Source organism: Salvelinus namaycush, chromosome 22 (genome assembly GCF_016432855.1).
Source record: "Salvelinus namaycush isolate Seneca chromosome 22, SaNama_1.0, whole genome shotgun sequence".
Classification (NCBI taxonomy): Eukaryota; Metazoa; Chordata; class Actinopteri; order Salmoniformes; family Salmonidae; genus Salvelinus; species Salvelinus namaycush.
The window spans coordinates 24,722,837-24,736,653 of record NC_052328.1 but is presented as its reverse complement, the minus strand read 5'-3'; the positions used below and the strand labels follow the sequence as shown (position 1 = coordinate 24,736,653).

The 13,817-nt window shown below is 44.6% G+C and overlaps 1 protein-coding gene across 1 annotated transcript in view; it reads left to right on the top strand.

Moving 5' to 3' along the window:
- The window catches only part of ank3a (ankyrin 3a), a 145,236-nt gene that overhangs the window by 119,756 nt on the left and 11,663 nt on the right, over positions 1 to 13,817 (top strand). The window contains exons 32-39 of the mRNA XM_038960615.1: positions 272 to 500; positions 618 to 743; positions 1,161 to 1,283; positions 1,790 to 1,819; positions 2,887 to 2,968; positions 3,920 to 11,035; positions 11,949 to 12,023; positions 13,491 to 13,622. Coding sequence (XP_038816543.1) covers positions 272 to 500; positions 618 to 743; positions 1,161 to 1,283; positions 1,790 to 1,819; positions 2,887 to 2,968; positions 3,920 to 11,035; positions 11,949 to 12,023; positions 13,491 to 13,622 — 7,913 coding nt within the window. The remainder of the gene's footprint in view (positions 1 to 271; positions 501 to 617; positions 744 to 1,160; positions 1,284 to 1,789; positions 1,820 to 2,886; positions 2,969 to 3,919; positions 11,036 to 11,948; positions 12,024 to 13,490; positions 13,623 to 13,817) is intronic.

Sequence of the window (13,817 nt, the reverse complement as noted above, 5' to 3'; positions counted from 1 at the left end):
AGCAATATACTATCACCCATCTAAACATTACGTGCCATTTGATGTAGTAAGCACCAATTCTTCTTACTCCAAGAGTAAGTTATAATACTCTGTTGAAAGTGTAGCCATCCGCTCATTGGCAAGTCTGTGGATTTAGGTCAGTAGTTATCAACAACGTTTTGTGAAGCTTTTTTATGCATTATAATGTTTATGGCCCCATCAACCTTGCCAAAAAGACACTGGTTGGCTTCAACATATTAAGCGTTGCCCTCTGTTTCTTCCTTACCTTCAGGTTCTGGCTTGCAGACTGTCACCAGATTCCTGAGACGGTCGGTCTGGCCTCTCAGCTATACCGGGAGCTGATCTGTGTGCCGTATCTGGCCAAGTTTGTGGTGTTTGCCAAGATGAACGATCCTGTGGAGTCACGCCTCCGCTGCTTCTGCATGACGGACGATAAGGTGGACAAGACTCTGGAACAACAGGAGAACTTTGAAGAGGTGGCCAGGAGCAAAGACATTGAGGTGGGTCTGACTTGCACCAACACACTCGTCTGCACACATAAACAAAATATGTTGACACAGGTCACAGATACATGGTTTATCTGAATTGACATGCTCTTGTTGATAATGATTTTACAGGTCTTGGAGGGCAAGCCTATCCATGTGGATTGCTATGGCAACTTATCTCCTCTTATCAAGAGTGGGCAGCAGCTGATCTTCAACTTTTTCTCTTTCAAAGAGAATCGGCTTCCTTTCAATGTGAAGGTAGCGTCACATTTTCCTCCTCTTCTTATATGTAATAAGGTCACACTTTTCTATTATAGAGGTATGCCAGAGTTTGATCGTCCTTCAAACCTACTGACATGTTGTAAGCTCTAATGCTCATTTCCATTTTTAGCACGTATTACTTTTTTAAGCACCAAAAAAAGAATGTCAGTCTACTCTAGGGCTGTTCAATGTCGGTCCTGGAGGGCCGAACCACGTAAGGTTTTAATCCTCTCCTTCTAATCAGGGACTGATTCAGACCTGGGACAACACATGAGTGCAATTAACTTCCAGGTAGAAACAACAAACAGAAGTGTCCCTCCAGGACAATAATTGAATAGCCCTGATCTACTCTATTGTATATCTTGTATAGAAATCAATTAATGTTTTTATTGGACATGTGTTGTTGATCCTTAGGTCAGAGACATGGGCCAAGAACCATGTGGTCGACTCTCATTTTTGAAAGAGCCGAAAACCACTAAAGGTCTTCCACAGACTGCCATATGCAATTTGAATATCACACTGCCAACTCATAAGAAGGTAGGTGGATATTTGAATGATATCTTCTCTGGGCCATATCATGTCATCCTCATGTAAATGAATTGAATGACCGAGTACAGTAACAGCAGCGATGCCAGAGTGGAGAGGTTGACCTCCGTTTGGTTAGAATGCCTGCTGCTTGTGTCTTTTATTGCCAATGCCAATTATATTCCCCCACAAAACACACATTCAGTCATACACATGATATTCCTCATTTGCCTGGCTCAAATTGTGGGAGAGTAATAGACCTACATTATGGAGGCATTTCTCTATGTGGTGTTCAAAAACTCTGAATTACATTGCTGTGCTTTTTGCTGCTTTTCTGGATCTTTGGTGGGCTGTGGACTATTTCATTCTATGGTTTTGTCCAAGCCCATATGGTTTGCTGCCCTCAGCTTCTACATTTTCATTTCCTGATGTTTATTTCCAACCACACCCATTATAAACCACCCGCTGTCATTGTGTCATCTTTCCCCTTCTCTGCAATGCATCTTGGGAACAAACAGGACATGATCGAGTCTGATCCTGATGATGAGGTAAACACATGATTGTTCATCGCATGGACTGCTTTGAGGTTTTTCCGTTGCTTTATTATTGTGAACGCTAGCATCAAAAGTGTATATGAATGTATGGTGATTATTGTTATTTGACTGATGATATATAGAGGCTTCTGCAGCCGATATGGATCTATATCATTGCTTAGAAGTCAAGTGACTTTGTGTAATGCATGAATGACAGTTCAATTCAACGGGTTTCATTATTATTGTCCTCATCCCAAGCCAAGTGGAGCAATTTGTGTACCACACCCTGGCTTATTTTCCATATCTTTCTTTCCATATGTGTTCAGTAGGTAAGGCTAGTAGGAAACACCATCCCTCCACACTATTTTCAGAGAGCGTGACATACAGTACATGTGCTTTCGGAATGGCAGATAGAGGATAAACCGCGCCGTAGTGCATAGTACTCCAGCTTAGTTGTGGTTTCAGCCATCTTCTGCCAGTGTTTTGTTCACACCTATACAAGACCAATGAGTTATTTGTTGCATGAGGAAAACTCAACATAACCTAGTCAGCAAAAGATGACATGAATGTTTCATGTTTTATAGCTATAGCTCAGAGTGTTTTCCTTCATTTACATTACGTCTCATGATCTCAAAAGAACATTCATCCATGACTAATGGAGTGAGTCCTCTTTAAGTCATTTATTTTAGAGATCAGGTGCATTCTTAGTGTCAGCTTGTGGACATCTCACCAGAGTTCTCCAAATCTAATAATCACATATTGCATGTGTTTCTTCAAAATTAGAGAGATAAATACACTTTAAATCGCACCACCAATGTCACACTTAATCTATCCAATCAGAGGAAAGCATGGATATTTTAGTCATCAGCCGAAGGTGACATACAACACAGTCACCTGCAGTGCCTACTATCTCAACAACATGGACTTCAGAAAATATAAATGCATCATCTTGATTTTATTTCAAAACCACAAAATGGGAGAAATTCTGGCAGTAGTGTGGAAAAGGGGAAGATACCTTTTTGGCCTTTAAATCCAATCTATATTTTATGTTAAAACATCTTTTGTTGTTTTTGTTGTTGCAGACTGAAAAACCAGACCGACGTCATACCTTTGCCTCCTTAGCTTTGCGTAAGCGCTACAGCTATCTGACCGACCCTGCAGCGAGTGAGTTTAACATTTTTACTTTCATAAATCTTCAATTGATGCAAAATATCAGTAACGTTGTACAACTTCATATGCAGTGTAAGATATTGCCTTTATGATATATCCATACATCCATAGTGTAGAATTATGAGCACTTTGCATACTGTCATCATAGACGTCATGATTCATATCCATCCACGACAACACTTGCATGGTTTACTGTGTCTTATACTTTGCAGACCCTCTCCATTTTGTGAAATTTATTTTCCTGTTTTTTGTTGTCTCATCACATTTGTGGGAAAACAACTGGCATTGCAACATCCAAATGTTAATTTATTAATTTTGAAATAGATTTTGAACCGTCAAATTAAATGATTGTCTTGTATCTTTTTCTTTCTTTTGAAGAACAGCTCACTCTTATGGGCTTTGCGATTGTTCAGGGCCTTCTTTCATTTTGTGTGAACCAATCAATAAGTGAACCCTTGAGACAGTTATTGCACCAATAATCTACCAAAAGGATTGTGGGATCATTTTTGGCATTTTTGGCATTGAAAACATATGATCATGAAGTGCACCAAGCATATAAAAGGCACTGTAGCAAAAAGGCAAACAGACAAAGCACATCGAAAGTCACACATGGTTAGAATGGTTGTTGTTGTTGTCTTGGTACATTTCTAATATTTTCTTCTCCGCTGTTAGCTATCTCAAGCATTTCGTTGCCTCATATGCTTCATCATGTGTTATCTTGTATCTTTTCTATTTATGACAGATCATTGACCTCGAAAAATCACTTTTCATCCAACCTTTGTTTAGATAGTAATTGACATTGCATAAATTCACCATTGTATTATTCTTACTGCTTTGATTAATATTGGCCTACTGACGCCAACTTTCTCTCTCTGGTTTTTCTGTTTTATTATTTCAATTATTTTTTGTTGGATTTATGTTCAATCTTTGGTTTGGTTATTCAAGAAACAACTGATCGGAGCTCGCAGAGAACACAGCCTACTGGCTACGCTTACAAACCTGTCTTTTCAACGAGATCTTATCAGGCGTGGTCGGCTGTTCCTGTCTCCGTCCCTGAGCAAGCCAAGTCTGGGTTCGGTTCCCACTCCAGTTCATCGTCCAACACGCCCAATGCCTCTCCACTGAAGTCCGTGTGGTCCATCACCTCGGCGTCCCCCATCAAGTCCAACATAGGCGGCTCACCGGCTCATTCCATCAAGTCAGTCAGCGACGTAGCATCCTCCATCAGGTCGTACAGGACAATTTCATCCCCAATTAAGACTGTAGTTCAGCAGACCCCGTACCCAGTTCAGGTCACCCCCAGTCTCCTGTCATCGCCAGTCAGAAGCGTTCCAGACCCCGTTTCCATCAAGGGACTGGTAGCATTGTCTTCTAGAACCTCTCCCATCACCACTGGTGTGGGGTGTCTGCTAGAGAGGTCATCAATCGCCATGAGCCCACCTGCTTCCCCCAAATCCTCACTGAACATGTACAGTTCAACTCTGCCATTCAAGGGTGTCATGGTGGGCACTGGCACCACAGCATCGTCCTCTCCTATAAAAACTGTTCCTGGCCTCTCCTCTGTCCGGTCCACTGCAGACCCCTTAAGTCTATTTTCCTCCCTTTCCTCACCAATTAAATCCAACACTCCTCCTAGTGCTGCAGCTCTGATCAATGGAACAGTATCCCCTACAAAGTACCGCTCCTCCTCGCCCACGTCCCTACTCTCCAGCAGCTTACAGGAGAGGATACAGGCAACCACCAATGCAGCAACGACGAGTGTAAATGCAGCCTTTGACGAGGTTGAAAAGACTTTCAATTCCTGCTCTGCCTCTGGATATGGCACTCTGAAGTCCATGTCCTCCTCAGCGTCATCATCTTACCAATCCATAAGATCCTCAGCCTCTAGTTCCCTATATGCCACTCTAAGGTCCCCACCAAACTCTACCACCACTGTCACATCTGGCACCATAACGGTCCCAGTGTATTCAGTTATAAATGTGTTGCCAGAGCCCCAATTTAAAAAGCTCCCTGAAGTGTCAACACCAGCTGCTGCCCTCTCATCCTCTCGAAAAACTATGCCTGCTGAGACAAACTCAGCCCAGTCTTCCTTTGCCAGAACTCTGTCACCTGTCAAATCCCCCTTATTTATGCCCCCGACTGCCCTGAAATCCACCACCTCATCCCCGCTGTCCTCCAGCCAAGAGATACTGAAGGACGTGGCAGAAATGAAAGAGGACTTGATACGGATGTCTAACATCTTGCAAACAGAACCAAGTTCAGCCTCCAAAGGTTTCCAGTCTGACTCTCCCAAAGAGGCTAAAATAGAGGACGAGGAGCCTTGCAGAATTGTAGAGAAAGTTAAACAGGACCTGGTCAAAGTTAGTGAGATACTGACAAAGGATACGGTCAAGGATAGCAAGACGGCTATTAAAATGAATAAAACAGATGAGGCACAGTGCTCTAAACAAGCACCAGTGGATCCCCAGCCAAGCAACTGGAGTTATCCACCAAGATATGAAACAGTGGTTCCTCAAATCAAAACTAAGACAATACCTATACCAGACAGAGATTTTAATCTATTGAAGGTAGTAGACTACTTGACAAATGACATTGGCAGTGGCTCTATCTCAAAAACTGCAGATGCAAAGCATAGATCCGATGAGGTTAGAAGGGAAGGAGAGGAGAAACAAAAACGAATGCTTAAACCTGAGCACAAGCTGAAAATGCCACCCCCAAACATGCGGTCCTCTGCCTCAGAAAAGGAGCTCTGTAAACTAGCAGATGTGCTATTTGGGCCTGATGCCATGTTAGAATCTCCAGATGACATCTCACATGACCAGGACAAGAGTCCCCTCTCAGACAGTGGCTTTGAGACGAGGAGTGAAAGGACACCCTCTGCCCCACAGAGTGCGGAAGGCATGGGACCCAAGGCACTTTTCCAGGATATTCCACCAGTAATCACGGAGACAAGGACTGAGGTTGTTCGTGTTATTAGGAGTTATGAGTCTCCTGAAGATAACAAGCAACCAATGATGGAGGATACAAGGGCAGTTCGATACACTGATGCAGAACCCAAAGGTCTGAATGCATCCAATGTGGACCAAACTAAATCATTTCAGATGAAAATCAGCCCGGACGATGACTCAATAGGCAAGAGCATGCGTGTGAAGGAAGAGACCCACATCACGACTACCACACGAATGGTGTACCACAAACCACAGAGTAAAGAGAATACATCCGAGAGGATGGAAGAATCAATGTCAGTGCATGATATCATGAAAGCTTTCCAGTCAGGCAGGGATCCCTCCAGAGAACTTGCTGGACTGTTTGAGCACAGGGCTGGCAATGATGACACATCGCAGAGGGATATAAACTCAAAGCCCAAAGTTGAAAGAATAATCGAGGTTCATATTGAAAAGGGCAACAAAACTGAACCAACTGAGGTTATCATCCGGGAAACAAAAAATGACCCAGAGAAGGAGATGTACTTCTACCAAGGGAACAGTGGACTGTCACGACAGGGAGAAGAGGAGCCTGAAGAATCGCTCCCCTGTTACCTAGAGTCTTCCAGAGTAAACACGCCCATGTCACAGGAAGACGACAGTCGTCCAAGCTCTGCACAGCTCATGGCAGATGACTCGTACAAAGCCCTGAAGCTTCTCAGCCAGCAGTCAGTGGAATATAATGATGATGAATCATCAGAACTCAGAGGGGAGTCCTACAACTTTGCAGACAAAATGCTTCTCTCTGAGAAACCAGACTCTTCTCACTCTGACACCGAGGAGTATTTGAGGGACAGGTCTCATTTTCACTCCCCAGATAGGAGTAGTTATAGTCAGGAACGGTCTAGTGGATCAAGGCAAGAATATATTTTGAGGTCATCAAACATTGACAAATCAGGTCAAATTGCCAATGTAGATGATAACTTTGACAAACTAACATTATTGCAGTATTCCTCAGAACCTGGTAGCCCAAAGCACTCTGTTTGGATGCGTGTCACTGATGACAGACAGAACCAGAATAGAGAAAAGCTAATATATGAAGACAGAGTAGACAGAACTGTTAAGGAAGCAGAGGAAAAGCTTAGTGAAGTCTCTCAGTTTTTTCGTGATAAGACAGAGAAACTGAACGATGAGCTCTCATCCCCTGAGAAGAAGTCCCGCAGGTCAGACTTTAGGGAAACACGATCTGGGCCTAGCTCTACGCACAGCAGTCCTGAAAGATCAACCTATAAGAATGGGAGCAGTGGTGAGGAATGTAGAGAACGTTTCAGGGACAGGTTTGGCTCCAATGATAGAAAATGTGCTAGTTTACCGAGCAGCCCAGAGAGGAGAGTGTTACTACAGTATAATGATGACAATAGAAAACCAGGTGATGGCACTTCACAGGGTAATGCAGGTGACGCCTCTAAACCATTTGAAATGTCATCCTCCAAAGTCAGCGCTGTTAGGCTAAAATTTGAACAAGAGGCTCAGAAGCAAGAAAAGGGTCCACAATGGGGACAAACATCAAATGCCCCAGTAAGAAAACTCCAGGAAAGTACGCTGCCTGTGTATCAAGTCTTTGCTGGCTCAGATATCCCCAAATCACCAGACAGTCCAGGAAGTACCAGGAAAGTTATAGATAGTGAGGTTAGAGGATCTAGTGGACCAAGCCCCAGTGCTAATAGGTATATATGCTCATCTCCTAAACACGACACAAACGGAAATGAACATGAAGAAAAAAAGTCCTTCAAAACTTGGGAATGTCATGGAAATGGAAACTATAAACCCCAAGTGTCAAAACTAGCTCACACGTTAGTTCAAGATGCGCATGGCAATGACAGAAATTCACAAAGAGAACTGCAGGGCTTTAGAGATGGAATAACCAGTAAAGAAGAGACAACCAAGAAAACTATTTACACAGAGTTTGTGGTTCGAGAAAACCCAAATAGTAGTGATGTACGTACCGGTAGTCTAAAAAAAAACTCGGAATCGCAAATTCCTGTTAGAATGCCGTGTAGTTTCTCAGAGAATCATCAATCCACATCATTAAAGTTAGATACCTCTGTTAAACTGTGTGAAAGGGCAGGATCACAAATACCTACTTTAGCTAGAAATCGGTTACATGGCAGCTCTGAAGCCAACAAATCTACAAACGACTCATCAGTAGAAAAATCCTCAGATTCTTATGATAGTAGTCAGTCAACTGTAGTATGTAATGGTATAGATAGCGACCAAGTAGAATACTTGGAAAACATAACCCCTGTAGTTGTCACTGAGGGTTTCAAAGACATCAAACCATTGCCAGTTTATGTAAGCATCCAAGTGGGCAAGCAATATGAAAAAGAAACATCTGGGCTGCTGGGAACGTACCAAAAAATAGTGAGTCACGAGAGCCGAACAGTGCACGAGACACGGGGAGCATTTTATACTGTCAAACAAAAACAGCCCCCATCTCCTCAAGGCAGCCCAGAGGATGACACTCTAGAGCAAGTCACTTTCATGGACAGCTCTGGCAAGAGTCCTGTTACTCCTGAGACACCAAGCTCTGAGGAGGTGAGCCTTGCCTCCAGAAAGACAGATTCCGTGATTGGATATATGCCCGGCATGCCCAGTCCAATAGCAGAGGAGTCTGAGGAAGACGAAGGAAAGACCTTCATCTACAGGGAGTCTCTGCCAGAGAAAACCAAGCCTGCCTCATCAGAACCCTCCAACAGAAACCAGGAAACATTGAAACAACCCAAAGAGAAACGAGTCGCTTACATTGAGTTTCCCCCACCTCCGCCTTTAGAGGCAGAGCATTCTGACCCTGAGAAGAGGGGGTCTTGTGCCTCCTCAGAGGCTGAGACAGAGATGATGGAGGTGAACCTCCAAGAGGAGCATGATCAGCACCTCCTTGCAGAGCCCATCATCAGGGTTCAGCCTCCGTCTCCAATTCCCCCTGGAGCAGATGACAGCAACTCTAGCGATGATGAGTCTATCTTCCATCCCATCCCCAACAAAAAGTACACCTTCAAGATGAAGGAGAAGGAGGAAGGAGAGAAGCGTCTGAAACCCAAAAAGCCTGAGAGGAACGGAAACAACAAGGAGCCAGGTACTAATGGCGTTGTAAAAGCAGAGGAGGAAGACTTGGAGCAAAATGACCAGTCAATCACAGACTGCTCCATAGCCACAACTGAGTTCTCTCATGACACAGATGCTACTGAAATAGACTCTCTCGATGGCTATGACCTTCAAGATGAGGATGATGGGTTGAGTGAACAAGACCCTAAGACATCCAGCCTGTCCAATGACGGCAAGACATGTGATCGTTCCTTTAGTCAATCAAAGCTTGAAGTCATAGAGGAGGAGAAAACACCAAGTGAGGATGGAGGGGATAATGGGAAAGCAAACTCAGATCAAAACATTGGAGATGAAAAAGACTACACTCTCGAAGGAAGACATCCAGATAGACAGGGCGATAGACAAGGCTTTGCAGATAACTTCTTTGGCTATCAACTCGAAGAGGAGTTAAACTCTACCTTCAAAACTGTCGCCACGAAAGGCTTAGACTTTGACCCCTGGTCAAGCAAAGGGGGTGAAGGAGTTTTTGATGCCAAAGCGAAAGAAGAAGATCCCAAGCCTTTCGGCTTGTCTGTGGATGACAAGTCGCAAGCCACCACTCCAGACACTACCCCTGCTAGAACCCCGACTGACGAGAGCACACCGACTAGCGAGCCTAACCCTTTCCCCTTCCACGAGGGGAAGATGTTTGAGATGACGCGCAGTGGTGCAATTGACATGAGCAAGCGGGACTTTGTTGAAGAGAGACTTCAATTTTTCCAGATTGGTGAGCATTCCTCTGATGGGAAATCAGGGGACAAGGGGAGAGGGGGTAAGAGTCCGGGGGTAGTTACCTCTCAGTCAAAAACAGGGGAGAGGGGTGAAGGGGTGAAGGTAGAGACTGCCACAGACAGCAGCACATCAGCAAAGTGCAGCCCTGCACAGACTGGCACTGGCTGTAGCGATGCTCCTTCTGGTGTCACTGTAGCCGAGACCACATCTTCATGCACCATTACGGCCTCTAAAGTTGACCCCAAATTACGCACCCCCATTAAGATGGGAATAGCCGTCTCCATTACAGTGAAAAAAGACTCTGGGGATCTCAAAGAATGTAAGGCAGAGAGGTCAGAAAGTCAGATGGCAGAGTACATTAACTTGGAAGACCAGTCAGCGGAGAGTCAGTCTAGCAGATACACAGACCCAAAGCTGTCAGAAAGAAGAGATTACCCTGCAGAGAACTGCAATAACAACAATAACCTTGAGTCCTCAAGCGTGCAGGCTAACTATATACAGTGTGGCAGTGTTGTGTTTAATTTGCAGTCGTCTTCTGAACCCACACTTCAGAAAGCCAGTAGGATTGAAGCTTTGTTCTGTAGTGACTCTGTAGAGAGAGTAGAAGAAAGCAGTGTTCAGGCTGAACAAAGAGAAAGTGAAGCCATCAAGGAAGATGAGACAAAGCAGCAAAAGTCTAGGCTGCCTGTCAAAGCGCCAGGGTGGTCTTTTCGTACACAAGGCACAGCAATAGGGAAGCAAAAACCCAAACAGGTTGTCAAGGCTGAGGTCAGGAGAAGAGCAGAGCCTGTCATTGCCAAAGTAGAGCCCAGGTCTAGAATCCCAATCAAAGATATTAAAAAGAGCAGCACAACCAGCACCCCAATATCAGTGCAGGTAACAGCTCAGTCTACCAGGGAGAGAGTAGCCATACAGTTACCCTCCAGGTTCTCCATTAAAAACAGATCTCAGGTTAGCTCGGCAGGTGAGACAAGTAGGGAAAACGGCAGCGAGGTTTGTAAACGCACCATCGAGTACTTTAAGGGCATTAGCGGGGAGACGCTAAAGCTGGCCGACCGCCTGTCAGATGAAGAGAAAAAGACACAGGGAGAACAGTCCGAGGAAGACAGCACCTCCAGGAGCACCTCTCTGTCGGCCCCCTCTCAGCCCTCCCGCTCGTCGAGGTCTGGTAGAGGCTCGAGAGCTGAGGCCGGGGCCTTGTCCGTAAGGGCTAAGGTCGACAGGGCCTCCGGCAGTGAAAGGAGCAGGAGGAGTAGGCGGACTGGTGGGAAGGAGGGCAGTCAGGTTGCGGGGCCTCGGGCGCCCCCCGTCGCGGAGATCAAGCCTAGTTTGTAAAACTTTCACACTTGTTAAAACCTTAGTTGCATGAAGTCGTTGTGATTGATTGCCTGTGGCGTGTTTATTCTCTTAAAATAGTAGCCGTCATTCTGTCATCGTCATCTATGTACTGTGTACTGTACTTGTCCTTGTCAGACTCTCCTCCTTCTAGCCCCAACCCCTTAGTTGTCAGATACCTCAGCATGCCAGAGTAGTGACTGGTGCACTGGCACAGCCAGTTTCTTGTTGACGGCTACTGAGTCTGTCTATCTGTCTGTCTGTGCAGGGTGGCTACTGAAAACAGCAGTTGTAGTTTATTCTATTTCATGTTCAAGTTGTGTCACTGAGCTAATTAGCCTTAGCAAAAACACAAAGGTTGTCCGCATGTGTACTGTCTAGTCCCATTAAGAACTGTGAGTCCACTAGAGCTCCTACGAGTACATGACTCTTTTGACCGATGTTTTTAATTTATTTTGTTTGTATAGTTCTTATGACAATTACTGCCTGCTTTGAGGATACATATTCACAAACATTCACAGAGCACCTGTGTCCAAATAACACACTGTAGTCCGTCATATTGTGTTTAGTCTGCCTTTTCTTGCCATTCTGGAAACCAAATCTGAAGTGTTGTCAGCCTAACCAACCCATTGAGTAATACAATTCACATTCACAGTAAACCTGTTGATTAAACATGTCTATATCAAACCCAGAGGAGAGGCTGCAGAACACTCCGTATGAATTTATATCATTTGGAAAATTCCACGCTTGGCCAGAAAAGGAAAGAGTCCTCTGTACTCCAATTTCAGTCAGTAGAAAAGATACTGAACAGTGTTGATTAATAGATGTTCTCTGCCCTTCAGGTCCTCAGAGTCCCTGTGAGCGAACAGACCTGCGGATGGCCATCGTGGCTGACCACCTGGGACTTAGCTGGACTGGTAAGGAAATGGTGCTCCCTGGTCTTAGTGCCATCTGGCTTCATGGCCCTCTATCCTCCTGCTTTCCCCTCTCTCAAGAAACCAACACTGTATTATTGTGAGGAAACAGTGCCCTCTTCAGAGTGACACTTCCTGCACTGCTGCTCTGCATACTTGTGTTTATTTTATTTTTATTTCACCTTTATTTAACTAGGTAGACCAGTTGAGAACAAGTTCTCATTTACAACTGGCCAAGATAAAGCGAAGCAGTGTGACAAAAACAACAACACAGAGTTACACATAAACGTACAGTCAATAACACAAGAAAATAAATAAAGATCTATGTACAGTGTGTGCAAATGTAGAAGAGTAGGGAGGTCGGCAATAAATAGGCCATAGAGGCGAAAATAATTACAATTTAGCATTAATACTGGAGTGATATATGTGCAGATGATGATGTGCAAGTAGAGATACTGGGGTGCAAAAGAGCAAGAGGGTATGTAATAATATGGGGATGAGGTAGTCGGGTGTGCTATTTACAGATGGGCTGTGTACAGGTACAGTGATCGGTAAGCTGTTCTGACAGCTGATGCTTAAAGTTAGAGAGTGAGATATAAGACTCCAGCTTCAGAGATTTTTGCAATTTGTTCCAGTCATTGGCAGCAGAGAACTGTAAGGAAAGGCGGCCAAAGGAAGTGGGGATGACCAGTGCAATATACCTGCTGGAGTGAGTGCTACGGGTGGGTGTTGCTATGGTGACCAGTGAGCTGAGATAAGGCGGAGCTTTACGTAGCAAAGACTTATAGATGACCTGGAGCCAGTGAGTTTGGCGACGGATATGTAGTGAGAGCCAGCCAACAAGAGCATAGAGGTCACAGTGGTGGGTAATATATGGGGCTTTGGTGATAAAACGGATGGCACTGTGATAGACTACACATCCAGTTTGCTGAGTAGAGTGTTGGGGCTATTTTGTAAATGACATCGCCGAAGTCAAGGATCGGCATGAGTGAAGCATGAGTGAAGGAGGCTTTGTTGCGAAATAGGAAGCTGATTCTAGATTTAATTTTGGATTGGAGATGCTTAATGTGAGTCTGGAAGGAGAGTTTACAGTCTAACCAGACACCTAGGTATTTGTAGTTGTCCACATATTCTAGGTCAGAACCGTTCAGAGTAGTGATGCTAGTCGGGCGGGAGGGTGCGGGCAGCAATCGGTTGAAGAGCATGCACTTAGTTTTACTAGCGTTTAAAAGCAGTTGGAGGCCAAGGAAGGAGTGTTGTATGGCGTTGAAGCTTGTTTCGAGGTTTGTTAGCACCGTGTGCAAAGAAGGGCCAGAAGTATACAGAATGGTGTCGTCTGCGTAGAGGTGGATTAGAGAATCACCAGCAGCAAGTGCGACATCATTGATATTTACAGAGAAAAGTAAGTATGATATAGAAATGGATGTCTTGAACTGATGTGATGTAATGTGCTTTTTGATGTGTTTGCAGAGCTAGCTCGGGAAATGGACTTTTCTGTCGACGAGATCAACCACATCCGAGTGGAGAACCCCAACTCCCTGACGGCGCAGAGCTTCATGCTACTAAAGAAATGGGTCAGCCGGGACGGTAAAAACGCAACGAGTGAGTGTCCCTCTTTCTCCCAAAAGTATTTATACCCCCTGTGGCTTTCTATTAACAGTTATTATATCACATGTCTCACTTTATTGCACTTGTATGATTGTGTACCACAGAGCTTCACAACCCGGTTTCATTCCACTCTCCTTCTGAACTCTCTCTCTCCAGCTTAATTTGTACCTGTGAAGGTTTCATAGTAAA